Source organism: Neolamprologus brichardi, chromosome 3, assembly GCF_056152115.1.
Source record: "Neolamprologus brichardi isolate AB-2024 chromosome 3, ASM5615211v1, whole genome shotgun sequence".
NCBI classification, from domain to species: Eukaryota; Metazoa; Chordata; class Actinopteri; order Cichliformes; family Cichlidae; genus Neolamprologus; species Neolamprologus brichardi.
In genome coordinates, this window is record NC_142106.1 from 31,150,804 (window position 1) to 31,164,577 (window position 13,774).

The 13,774-nt window shown below is 43.3% G+C and overlaps 1 protein-coding gene across 4 annotated transcripts; it reads right to left on the reverse strand.

Moving 5' to 3' along the window:
* Window positions 1–216: 216 nt before the first annotated feature.
* Window positions 217–10,423, reverse strand: mfap3l (microfibril associated protein 3 like). Of its 4 annotated transcripts, XR_015717206.1 has the most exons (4): window positions 10,135–10,423; window positions 8,204–8,604; window positions 1,108–2,045; window positions 217–1,020 (listed from the first exon to the last, which is right to left on the reverse strand). XR_015717206.1 is itself a non-coding variant. In XM_087836424.1 (3 exons), the coding sequence occupies exons 2-3, from the start codon at window positions 8,469–8,471 to the stop codon at window positions 1,171–1,173; spliced, it is 1,143 nt and encodes a 380-aa protein (XP_087692550.1). In that variant the 5' UTR covers window positions 8,472–8,604; window positions 10,135–10,423; the 3' UTR covers window positions 217–1,170. The 4 variants fall into 4 exon arrangements, 3 of the variants coding, with proteins under 3 accessions (XP_087692550.1, XP_087692553.1, XP_087692556.1); XM_087836424.1 differs by having other exon boundaries at window positions 217–2,045; XM_087836427.1 differs by having other exon boundaries at window positions 217–2,045; window positions 10,044–10,423.
* Between the last annotated feature and the right edge of the window lie 3,351 nt (window positions 10,424–13,774).

Below are 13,774 nucleotides of genomic sequence, written 5' to 3' on the forward strand. Positions count from 1 at the left end.
AAAAGGAAACACCAGAAAAAGCTGAGAACTACTGGTGTAAATGGAGAGGTGCTAATAATGGCTTATTTCATACAGGGTTGCTTGTGATAAATGATTACTTTGAACTGTGAATCATGCAAAGCTGCTGTAATAGCTGGAAATGAGTATAATAAGTTCCATTTAATATGCCAACTTCATGACTGATAATGAAAAAAGACATCAGACCAAACTGTGGAATCATTTTAAGCACAGCACTTTCATTTTATTCCACTACAAAAGAGAAGCATCTCAAGAGCACCAGAAGAAGCAGAACATCGCCCACTCATATCTGCCACAGACTGGACTGTAAGCCAAGCGAAGGGCCAAACAAAATGAGTCATTTCAGTCCCAGAGAAAGATGTCTAAAATCCCAACATGCAGCAGAAATACGACTGTACTGTAAAGCTTCTGCAGAAGCAAGACGAAGACGCAGAAATCGGGTCAGGAGTCAAATTAAAATAAAATCACAAAGGAAGCAAAGCTGCTCTTCTCTACTCAAGCGAAAACAAGACACTAGTCTTAGTAAGAAGATAAAAATGACTAAGAAACAAAAATCACAGCACAAAATGGGCAGTAATAATAAAAATACTCTAAGTATTTCAAAGGAAACATATCTAAGCTCCACCCAGTGTGTGTGTGTGCTCTCTCTCCTCGCTTACTTCCATGTTGTTAGAGATGCAGAGAGCTGTACAATCATGAGTAAGCAGTCAGACTGTCGGCTATTGCTCCTCGAGTCCGGCATGCATCTGTAGGCTGTGACAGTAGCTGGATGTGAATTCTGGAGTGGATCTAGGAAGCTCGAGGCAGATTTCTGAAGTATGTTGTTAAAAACCCCTAGCACTGTAAGAAACTACCAACTGAAAAATCCCCACAACTCTTTAAATAAGAACACAGGAAATGCCCGTTTACAATGCTTTGCTTTTACATTTACACTGATATTCCTCCGCCCGGATACATTCAAGCACCCAGAGTCTCCTTTTGATTGATTTTCAGTAGATGAGCCTGCAGAGGTTTAGAGAGATTGTTCACAAACGATAAATACAACTGATTGTTTCTCTTCGAAATGTGAACTTACGAATGTTTATGGACCTTTTTCAAGTGGAAATGCATAGCAGGGTAACATATCGTCTCTCTAGAGCTCGCCACAGTTTGTCACACGTGGCTCTCGTAGAACACCTGGCATGTGGGGGTCTTGCTTGCCACCGGTTCGTCGGCGGCAGCGACCTCCTCGGTGTCCTCGGGCTGCTCATTGTGGTGAAGAGACGACGGCGGTGGGGACGGGGACGCCATAGCCTCTGGCTGCTCTGCGGCTTCCTCGCTGTACCCGCCGACAACGAGTGGCGGGTGGACCGACACCTGGATGGCGATGTGCTGCGGCTGCTCGTGATCGGAGGAGTTGTCGGAATCGGCGGCGGGTGACTCGCTGCGTCCCCGCTCCCTCTCCTGCAGGATTGTGAAGACATCTCTCACCCCGATGGAGGTGAGCCGGCGTCCGTCGGGAGCCTGCCTGAGGAAGGTGTGCCTCATCTCCTCCACCCCCACCACCTCCAGGATCTCCTCCATGAAGGTGCGGCAGTTCATGATGAGTGGGGGCAGCGGGATGCTCCGGGCCAGCTCCTCGATGTAACGCGCAAACTCCATGGTCTTGAACTGCGTCACCTTGGCGAGCTCCAGCGTCTTGGCCGAGGTGATGATGGGGATCCTCTTGGCGATCTCAAAGGCTTTCTGCAGCTTCTCTGCGCCTTCGGTGCGGAAGAACTCGTTGATGGCTTTCTCCGTCTTCTTCAGGTGGCTGCTCATCATGCAGAGGCGCGTGACGTTCAAGACCATGATGATGGTGAAGGTGACCAGGCACACCACCATGTAGTACACGCCCATGTCGCCGTTGGTGAACACCACACGCAGCGTCACCGTGCAGTTGGAGCTGCCGTACGCGTTGGACGCCATGCAGGTGTACTTCCCGCGGTCGGCGAACTCAATGCCAGTGATGTTGAGGACACCGTTGTCGAGCAGCGACCACTTCCCTCCTGCAGACACAGAGAAGGTCACGGTAAAAGCACGGACCAATAAAAAAACTTTTAAAGAAGCAGGATTTTTGTTTTTGTGGCCCATCTGTTTGAAATGTGTTTGAAGAATTTGACTGTGTCACTGCTGCTGGTTTTCCCTGTTAACGTGCAGATTCTGTTCCTTGGAAGTTATTTTGGTCATGGCTGTTTTATCCTTACTGACTGAGCCAACAACATGAGATTTTTCCTGGCCCACACTGAGCCTCTGAGGAGTGACTTATGGGCACAAATGGTCTTTGTCTATTTAAGGCAATGACTCTGTTACCTTGTTTGACAGAAATGTAGACATTTTTATCTTCTATCATTTAGTCAAAGGAGCTTGCAAAGAAAAGCGTCTGGACTTCTTTAAGTTACTTGAAGACGTTTCACCTCTCATCCGAGAAGCTTCTTCAGTTCTAAGGTCAAATGGTGGCGAGTCCCAGATATAAACCTGGTGGGAGTGTCCCCCCACAGAGGGACAAAAGGACCCCCTGATGATCCTCTAATCGCCTGAGCCAAGGTGTGGAACTGGGTGTGGGTCCCAATCAGCCAGAGTTTCGGGTGAGTTCATTGTGAAACCTGGCCCCACCTTATCGTATGATAAGGACACTCCCACTAGGGTTATATCTGGGACTCTCCACCATTTGACCTTAGAACTGAAGAAGCCTCTCGGATGAGAGGTGAAACGTCTTCAAGTAACTTAAAGAAGTCCAGACGCTTTTCTTTGCAAGCTCCTTTGACTACGATGACCTGGATGACTGAGAACCTTCACAGACTTCTATAATTTAATAAGAAAAGCTGTCTGTTATGTTTGAGTAAATTAAATCCCAATCAAAAAATCTGGTTAAAAATAATTTTATCACAGCAGCTCCGACTGAGACGTCTTCGCGGTTGCCAAACATTTTAGACCATGCAGAAAGAAATTCCCGTCATTAGTTTTAGCAGAAACTGGACATCCTGACCAGATTTAGAATCATGACCACTCAGTGGTACAACACGGCCTACTGAAGTCAGAGTTTAAACCCTGAAAATCCTCTTAATGCATCAGTCTCCCTGCTCTGCGAGTCTGCTGTAACCTCTCCTCAGCTGTGTTTCTGCAGCTGCTGCTTTTGAAGAGGAGCACTCTGTTTTTTTTATCCCTTCTCACTCTGCGTTTTAGAATCTGTTCGCTCAGGAAATCACGGCGTTTTATCTTCATGCCTGTCCTGTTACTGTACAGAAAGTCTTTTAAAGCATCGGCACTCTCTTATTCACCTCTATGCTCAATTCAACAGTGCTACATGTTAATGAGATAAATGAGCTGACTCATTTTAGGGTAACATGTGGTTTGCATATGTGCGTGTGAGCGCAGAGCTGAAGTGACCTTAGTGTTCCTGCCATGCTTTCAATATTTAAACATGTCTCGGTGTGCTGGGGTTTCCAGCACTGATCGGCACACAAGCGATCTGTTTACCCACTTGTAAACAGATCACAGGTAATGACGTCATCTATAAAGTTTGGTTCCCTGCTAGCCTACATTTGATAACCTCAGTGACAGGGTTGGCCACCAGTTGTGGTGACAGATAACTAACAGCACCTGTCAGGCAGCACAGGAGGTAACTCGAGAAGTGTCTAATTAAAATGTGGTTTACAGTCAAATCCATGGCAGAGCGATTCATACAGGGTGTGTGTGTGTGTAGCCTAAATGTTTGCTGGTTCTGTATCAGTTCTCATTAGAATAGTGAAGTGGCTGTTTTAGCTGAGAAACTGCCTGGAGTCAGTGTGGTGCTGTTAACACCTGTGTGTGGTTTAAAGGGAAAGGAGAAAAAGCGCTCGATGCCTGCTGTTCTTACCCTCATGAGTTATTCTAGTGAGTGACAGAGAAGCAGACGAGTTCCTCTCACAGTCCAAAGACGTGCTTGTTAGTGAGGTAGCACATACCACATTGTCAATACCTGTATACATTTTTAAGTGATATAAAATACCACATGATGACTTCATTGTCACAGCAGCTCCACATGGTTATGCTCGCTGGTGCGTACAACACTCATCATCAAAACAATTAGATCACAGGGAGTTGCTTCAGCCTCTTCCAACACAGCAGAATACTTGGAAGAAAACTGTGTTCACCAGGGCTGGACTGGGACAAAAAATCAGCCCGGGCATTTTGACTAGAGACCGGCCCACCAGGTATTATAGGAAAAATCATAAAGCCTTTGAATGAAAACAAATGTTGTTGTGACAGTGATGTACACTGTCTTGTTGGTATATGTATGATTTCTATACGTTGTACATCAGATAAAAACTTTGGTTGTAAGATTCAGATAATTATTTAATAAAAGCTAGATATTTTAAACGAGAGTAAGAAAGAAAAGTATTTCTTTCCAGCGAACATCAGCTGATACTAGAAATTAATATTAAATAAATTCTAACAGCAGCTGATCAAACGTGCTGCTGTTGTTTAACGCTACAACCGCTGGTTTCCTCTTTCTGGCACAAAGTGGGAGATAAAGAGAGAAAAGCCGATCAGCTGATCATTGATGAGTTTCATGATTGAATGAGAGAAGAAGAGATAGCTGACAGCGTAAAGACAGAGAAAAACTCCAGCTTTGTGTCTTTTTCCATCCTAGCTGAAGTACGGGACAAACTGTGTTCCTTTTCACCTCAATACGAAACGCGTAATATTTTCTCTGAATATGGGACAATTCCGTTTTTTAGGGGATGGTTGGCAACTCTACTAACTAACTTTATGAATAAAATAAAGTTCACCATCAGTAACATCATAGCACCCACCCAGCCGTAGAAACTCTGTCATGCTAGCTATTACGCAGTACGAGTTATTGTAACTGACGGTAAAAAGTCAGCACAACGAAAATAAACTCCACCTAAACTTGGTTTATATCTGACCCAGATAGACTGCAGGTCATAACTTCTTACCTGAAGTTCAGTTCACCTGACACTCGGACCGGCGCCCGCCTCGGGTCTCTGCTCCTCCTGCCTCACCTTTCCCTCATCCACCTGGCCTCTTGTGGCAGCTCCGCCATAGCCACCACCAAACAACTGAGTTATTTTTACACATCTGCCAGCATCTGGCCAATCCATCACCTTTCATTGTTTATACTGTTATAAAAATAAATAAAAACAAAAAATCACCATCGGCCCACAGGGCAAATGCCCGGTATGCCCGATGGCCAGTCCAGCTATGGTGTTCACTGAAGGTGGAAACTTGTTTTACCACTTGAGGCAAAGATAAATAAATAAAATAAATAATAACAATAACCCATCATTAAGCATAACAAGGATATGCTTTGCTGGAGTATTTGCTAGCTGCACTCCATATGACAAATGGTGGATGAAAGTTACAGTAACTGTGTGGAAACATCCCAGGCAGAAAATATCAATTTCATTTTTATGTGACAATACTGTGCAGCTCCTGACGCGTTACAGGCTTAGATTATTAATAAGAACAATTAAAGCAAAGCGTTAAGCAGCTGTGTTATATTTGTGTGCTTACATTTAAACTTGTACTGCGTCACTCCTACTTTATCCATAATGTTGTAACCGGTCAGTGTTTTTTCTTCTTCTATATCATCATAAATATCATAAATTCTGCTGACATATTATAATATGACTTAGAGTATATCATCCACCTGTAATACCAAGTTAATTAGTGAGTGACCGTGGATGTGAGGTAGACCAAAGTGTATAGAATAAAGCATTGTATGAACATATTGCTGAGTGGGCTGCGGAGGTGCTGGTGGAGACATTGTTACTTTCAGACCAAACAACGTTTGTTGTTTCAACCTGATTCCAATCTTTGTGCTGAGCTCAGCTTAAGAGATGCTTGTCTGATAAGGTTTTGCAGCCCAGCACAGCGCAGGTGCATTCTAGTCGCTCTGCAGTCTTTCTGCAGATGCAGTTAACATCCCTGAGTTATTGCCGTTTTCTACCTTTGGCTGAAAGTTGTTTTTAACGACCTTATTTGCTGCATATTTCCCCCACAGAGCAACGTTTTAGTGCAGCGGTCCCCAACCCCCGGGCCTCGGACCAGTACCGGTCCGTGAGTCGTTTGGTACCGGGCCACGAGAGTTGAGGCTCAGGTGTGAAATGTATAGTTTTCTGGGGTTTTATCGGTTTTCAGCGTTATTTTGTTATCGTTTTTATCGTTTACTCGGTTTTCCTTGGTCTTTTCATGTGTGTTATTAATAAATTTTCTTTTTTTCGGTACCGGTACTAGTTTTATTTTGTTGTATTTATCCGCGACACATTAAAGGCCGGTCCGTGAAAATATTGTCGGGCATAAACCGGTCCGTGGTGCAAAAAAGGTTGGGGACCGCTGTTTTAGTGCATTCATCTCCAGCTACTCACTGTCTCTACTGTGTGGGAGCAAGAGATGGACAGAAATCGCAGAGGGCTTTTACAAATCTGCAGTATGAGGTCTTAAAACAACTTCTGCTCCTTTCTACTCGGCAATCACGATCAATTTCCCACACTGCTATCCTCCGGAGGAGAAGGATGAATGGGCATTCAGGAAATGTAGCCTGGCCGACAAGCAGTGTCCCACCCATCCGCCTTTTTCATGTGGAGGCAAGCATTTCTAATTTTATCACCACCACCGGATTATAAAATGACTGATGTGCTGCCGAGTACTACGAGCTAACAAACCGCAGAAGCCTGTGCTACCAAGTAGGATGTGGGGCTTATCGAGGGAACTTCAGAGTTAACCTTGGGTGTTTTACTCTTGCTTCACCTGCCACCTGCTCTTGAGCATGTTCTGTTTAAAATAAGAGATCAACAGGTACAAAACTACTGATCAATCAGCTCTAGGGAAAGGCACTATTCCTGGAGTATCCCTCAGATCTTAGCACTGAGTTAGTAAGAAGGTTTAAGGTTTGTTTTTTTTAAATTGGGTCTAAAAGTTGCTATTGTTCCCGGATGAGCATCAGTTTCAACTGTTTGAAAATAGTTTTTGTTCTTTTAACCTTAACATATGATCATAAAACAGGACACATATGTACTTTTGGACCTTCGCTTATCCTTTGATGAAGCCAGACACACACATTCATACAGCCCTTTTCCTCTCACACACCCACATCTGCTCCCTTCAGTCATTACCATGTGTTTAACATGTAACATTAAGTCTTTATCTTTGTAAAAAGCATGCATCGAACTTTCACCAGCAGATCTGTGCATGTTTCCGATTGGCCAGGTACTGCTAACGTCACCCCTCTTTCATTTGAAAGTGTTGGCAGCTACATTGATAAACCCTGAGTAGACTTATCGAGTCGATAACCAGCTTCTTGTGACAGTTTGACTGGTAATGTTACAATAAGTGAGACCTGATAACAGAAAGATGTCCTGGGTATGGTGAACTGGCTTCGTTTTACAGGATCCAGGTTAGTGACTCTGCTACATTTATTGCTCAGTGAAGTACTGCCAGGTATGGGAAAATCTATCTGCCCCTAATTATATTCCTGAGTGTAACCCAAGGGAAAAGCTGAGTGGTGGGTATAGACGCACTTCTGGGTTTGTAGGTCATAATAACAACTGCGGCTTCTCTTTCTCTCGCTCTCAACAGCAGGTTTCAACAGGTCGGTTCAGGAGGATCGCGAAAACAACAAACCACTGCTCCCTCCCTGTTTCTACTAAGGCGGATCACAAGCACAGACAAAAGGATAGTGGGCTCGAAAGAAAATCACTAGTTTAAGGCTTCCTGAATCTAATTGACACAGACCATCCATCAGAAAAAGAATAATCACTGCTGCCAGACAAAATAGAGAATAATTGGGCCACAATCCCCCCAGGAACACAAGTCAGACTCCTTTTTGAATACAGAGCCAGCAACGCTTCTGGTCTTTAGATTCTTACGATGACTGCTCAGAATGTTTAAAGCCCACAGCACAAGCTCCCGTGGGGAGAAACCTGTTGTGTTTATGCTGATTTCTAAGTCCTGGTTAACTTACTCCAATTAAGAAAATCACCCTAAACTCATGTGGTAACAATGATGATGCTGCAAGTAAATAAAAATGTCACTGCAAAAAGAAAAACAGTCAGGAACCACTCACTTCAGTGGGCTGCTTTAATGTAATGTGATCATTTTATAATGGGAAAGTGAGAACAGGAAACCAGGTTTATAATGAATAAAAAAAAGTCTATCTCACCGCTCGTGTCCACCCGGTGACCGTGGGAGTTGAACCACTGAACGCTGGGGAATGGGTCTCCAGTGACATTGCAATCAATCAGTGTACAGCTCCCCTCTCGGGCAATTATCTGGCTCACGCTTGTGAACACAGCGGGGACAGATCCTTCGTCTGTCGTGTTACCGGTTTCCGTGTAGTTTCCGTCTGCGTTAAGCTGTGAGGCCCCGGCAGTTTGCGAGGTGACAAAGAACACCAGGACCAGAAAAACGAATCCACCGGCCCAGTTCATTTTCTCTAGCTGAAGGTTTGTTACCCAAAGGGGATGAAACTGTCATTCCTCCAGGGACTCCATCCTGCAGACTGGCTATCTCGTGATGCTTGAGGGTAATTTGGTATTCAGCTCAGGTCCATGAAGCATCTCACTGGAGCAAGAAAGTGAGGGCATGCAATAATTAGAGACAGCCCAGGAACAAACAAATAATAATCAGATGTTTTGATAACTAGAACTCCAACCATAGGTTAATACACTTCTGTGAGACAGGATTACGTTTTTACATTTGAATTTTGTTCACACAAAGATCTAATATCTAAAAGTATCCATTTACAATTACACTATAAGGACAAAAGTACTGGGCCACCTGCATATTGCTCCTACAAGAGCTCCTTGGCCTCAAAGCTCCCAGGGCAGTTTTTGTGCTGATGTTAATGCCTATGCCACATCCCTCAGCACTCAGCGACCCCACTCCGTAACTGTATCTGGGACTTTGTGGGTGAGTTGCTGTGGTTCCTAAAGGCTCCCACGTTCCAATAACACCACTCAGGGTTGATTTTAACCACCTGAATTCAAAGATTATGAGGTGTGGCCCAGCACTTTGTTTTATATACACTATGAAGAAACGCACTCCATGTTTAATAACCTGCAGCAGATTCTGTTTCTGTGCTAGATTTAAAGTGACAACAATCTTAACCCTGCAACCTCGCAGTTACTTCCCCTACACTGCGTTCTTATTCCGGTAAATACCATATTTTTGACCACTGCTGCTGTTATACTATTACACTAATCGCCCATTTCCTTTGTGTCTCGCAGGGTTAACGGTATCTACTGTTCAATCAGCTTTCACTGCAATAAACTGCATCCGCATCTGAGTCAGTCACAAAGAAATCCACTCGAAAACACCGTTAAATGTTCATTCATAGACTTCAAAGTTAGCGACATCAAACGGCAGCATTTTTGCTAGTCTGAAGCTGACATCGAGCTAATATTCCAGCTAAAGGCTGGTAGTGTTACATCAGACAGATATAACGCACATAGTACAGCTTAACAACAACTACGATTAACAATGTTTTTTAACGTTTTATCCATATAAGCAGCCTTGCTTTGCGTTACAACCGCATCTTTGGGCTCGATTAGTATGAAAATAAAGGGAGACTGCCACATAACGGAGCTGTGTGTGGGCTCCGGCTATTTTCCGCTGTCACACGTAAAGTCCCGACGAAAATAACGTTACCTACATTACTTTATCAATTAGATAGAATACAGATATGTCAATGCGGATATTAGTCATGTGTGGTTGAGCTGTTAAGATTTTAAACTGTGCTTGAGGATAAAATAAAATAAAACAAGGGCGTGGGACCCGGCTACGTGCTGGACAGCAGATATATGTATGGGGACCCTTCCAGAACTGTGCCACCGCAGACTGTTTACACGGGACGAGGGTTCATTTCATGTATCGCTACAGTTAAATTGTCAACGTTACTGGACCAAAAGAGGAGAAACAAATAGCTGAAAAGACACCGGGTAATGCTGCAACGTTACCTCCTCGGCGGAGAGCCAAGCGGTCCAGCAAACCGGTCAACTTACCGTTGACAACGGCAGCGGCGGCGGATAAACGGTCCTAAAAATGGCAAAATCCGCGACTCTCCCGCTAATAAAACTCGGGCTTCATACTCACATCATGGTCGGCCGCTGTTTCACCTCGAAAGTTCGGTAGAAACTACCATAGTCGGCGGTTATCGCTGTGCTATTTCTGCTCGGGCATCATCGTCCTCCTCCTCATCGGACCGCTGACAGCTCGCTCTGCAAACGACGACGACTGAGCTGCTTCAAGGCACGGAGGGAGGCAACGTCGCCCAGTTGCTTGGGTTGCCCTGCCTCTACAGATGGCTGCCAGACTCAAACTGAATTCTCACTTTATACAATAAAATAATATTTGTGACATGGTTTCTATAACTTAATCCATTTTAACATTCTTTTCTTGATTTTTGATCACGTGGGGTGCGCAGAGGGTGGGGAAAATGCAACACATGAACAAATACTGGTGCAGTGCAATACTGCAAATTTTGGTGTCGATCTCATACCGAGTAAATACAGGGCCAGTACTGCCGATGCTTTCAACTTATCCAAACCATCACTAAACCTGTTTTCTGGAACGCTTTCAGGTGACCTCTTATGCTCTCTGGTTAATTTATTAGCAGCTTACACCAGGCAGGGAAGATATTGGAAATTATGTTAACTTGAGCTTGAGAACTTAAACCACAAAAAGCCACAAGTTAATACACAAAACAGGTTTTAAAAAAATTAGATTTTTTTTAAAATTTAATTAAAGATTAAGCATCCTGGTCTGATTTAAAATGATACCTGTGTTTAAATGGTTTACTTTCAGATAGATCAGACAAACCTAGATACACGAGGTAAGATATTAAATGGAAGCTTTAATACACAACACACCTGTGAGCATCAGTGCTGGAGCCTGGTTTATCCTTCCTCACACAGGCTATAACTGCTGCATGTTTATGCAGCCCAGCCTCCAGACTCCCACGAGGACAGAAGTAAGGTCTGAACAGCTTTCCAGTGCAAAAGACTGATAACCTCGCTCACATAAAGCCTTGTGGCATTTAATAGCATGGCACACTAAGTAGGTTATTTTGTGCATGTCTGCATTACAGCGTAGGCCTATAGTAAGAGGTAAATGGGCTGTGGTGAAAACACATTCTAAAAGGCCGTTCAATGAAAAGACTGTATGTGGATCACAGTGCCAGCTTCCTTTTGAAACAATTAAAGGCAGAATAAAGGCTGCTCTAAATTTAGACCCGGCCAGGGTCATTCAGCCTGTACAGGCTGTTATTCTGTTTACCAGGCCTGATAAAAGGAGACCCTGAAGCCACAGCGCGAATCGGGGATTGACGTTATATGCCACAACCTCAGTAGGCAGTCAATAATTAAGTCAATGCTTCATATAGAAGCTGTGGAGGTTAAGGAGGTGGTGTGTGTTTTAGCTCGTGTGGAAGGTTGTTTTTATTGTTTCAAAGTAAAAACAAAACAAAAGTTTATACAGTAACTTTAAGAGAATTTCAACTTTTCTGCTCTAGAGATGATTTTGGTGCTTTCATCCATTTCTGTGTTAATGTTTCACATTCTACCAAACAAATCTGGGGCACTGCTTCGGTTTTAAAGTTACTGTTGACTGAAACACATTCAAAGAGAGACCTCTTCACAGTTGCTCCTCTTCAGTTGTTGTTCAGATTCCCATCCTGGTATTTACAGAAATCTTTGCATTCAAATTTGAACGCTTCATCCACGACTGCAGTGAGAGGGGTAAAGTGTTAACAGTCTTGTATCTAAGCCACCTCACTGACCCCGTCTTCCTTTCCAGATGAATGTTTGAGCTGTACACAAACACTTCAGGCTGCTACATATTAACACAGCAGGGGCAGAAAGTCTGTACAAAGGAGAAAACAGTTCCCACCAAACAGAGGGACCCTGTTGTTGCTGTTGTCAGCAAGTGCTGTTATGTGAGAGCCAGCAGACTTTAGAAAAAAGGATGAAGAGGAAGACGAGTCGGTGCTGAATTGTTCATGACTTCACCTGAACCTGACCAGCTCTCAGGTCGACTTCCAAACTAATGTGCTCTTTATGCCACAAGTCAGGGGTCTGCAACCTTTAACACCCAAAGAGCCACTTGGACCCGGTTTCCACGCAAAAGAAAACACTGGGAGCCGCAAATACTTTTTGATATCTAAAATGAAGATAACACTGTATATATTGTTTGTTTTTTTTTACCTTTTTACCTACAACTAAAGTAAGTAAGTAAAGTTTATTTATTAAGCACTTTTCACAGACAGGCAGTCACAAAGCGCTGTACACAAATATTAAAATAAACAATACAATCAATAGACATTATACACAATGTAAAAGATCAAAAAATGTAAAGAATATAAAATACGTAGATCAAAAAAAAGGCTTGTTTGAACAGAAAAGCTTTTAACTGCTTTTTAAAAGAATCCACAGAGCAACTAAGGTGTGTTGCTTATGAAAAGTGCTACAGAGAAAATTACATTTTATTTATGTAAATAACACATTTTGAACTCTTAAAGAAATATAACAAAAGGAAAGACACCCAGCTGAACTAAAATGATCCAGCAAACAAAAACTGCTGTGAACTGCCAGCCTTATATCGCCTTTGGGCTTTTAGAGCCTTGACCTGACTTTTAAAAAATAATTGGAAAAAAGAATTATGCTGCTAAAAGATGAAAAATAGATATTTGCAAAATTTTGCCTAAATATGTATTTTACCTGGTTAATGTGTGTGGCGGGGCGTGGTCTGCAGTGCCGCTGCAGGGGAGGCGGACGCATCTGAGCGGCACCCGCAATCGCGCCTCGCTGCCTTAAAGTCTGTGCTCTCTCTGCTGTTGTTGGTATGTGTCGGGCTGTGAGCTGAAAAGCTACAGCCGGCTGTATGCGTACAGCAACCATGTGTGAAAAGTGGTCAGTAAAGAGATGCTGAAAAGCATCTTCATGGAAACATCGTCGGGTCTGCCGTGGTATGTTTACAATAAGACTTATCGTCCCGAACCTCTGCGCACAGCATCTGCAAATCGGGGCTTTCATCTTTAGCAGGACTGTAAGCTGTCGTCTGTGAGGCGTGAGCGGTGTTCGTTTTAACATAGTTCATGGTGGAGCTGCTGACATAATGTGGATCCGAAGATCCATAACTGGCCTACCTGGGGTCGAAAGTCTCGATAAATGCACAGCGTTTCGGCGGGTATAGCGGCTTCCCGAGTGTGACGCTTATTTTGAGCAATGAAAAAATAATAAGATATAATTTTATTTTTATATTTCAAAATCACGATAATCTTCCAATTTAGAACTACAAGTTAAAAAAAGAACTAACATAAATAAATTACACTTCAGCTAAATACTTCTAATTTATTTTCCCAAACCTCCCAGAGCCGCAAAATAAAGACTAAAGAGCACATGCGGCTCCGGAGCCGCGGGTTGCCGACCCCTGCCACAAGTGTTCTGCCCCATTATAAGAAAAAAACTCATCTCATGTGAAGAGTTACTGGTTTCCAGGCTACTGAGAAAAAGCTCTGCATCACAAAACCTGCGCAGCAATCAGACAAAACAATTTATAGAGTCACAATGACTATATACATAATATGCACACTAAATTTAAAAGATAATGTAATGATATCAAATGTTGCAGACAGGAAATAAATAGTGCCATATTTAAAAAAAAAAAAGCTGAGGACTGAGAAGGCTTTCACTTTAGGGGTGGCTGCAAGTCAGTTTTGTAGCACAGGTCACCTGTT

Coding starts and splice junctions, on each gene's coding strand:
- mfap3l (XM_087836424.1), bottom strand. CDS start 8,471: ATGAACTGGGCCGGTGGATTCGTTTTTCTGGTCCTGGTGTTCTTTGTC. Junction 2,046..8,203: donor TCACCGGGTGGACACGAGCG/GTGAGATAGACT, acceptor CTGTGTCTGCAG/GAGGGAAGTGGTCGCTGCTC.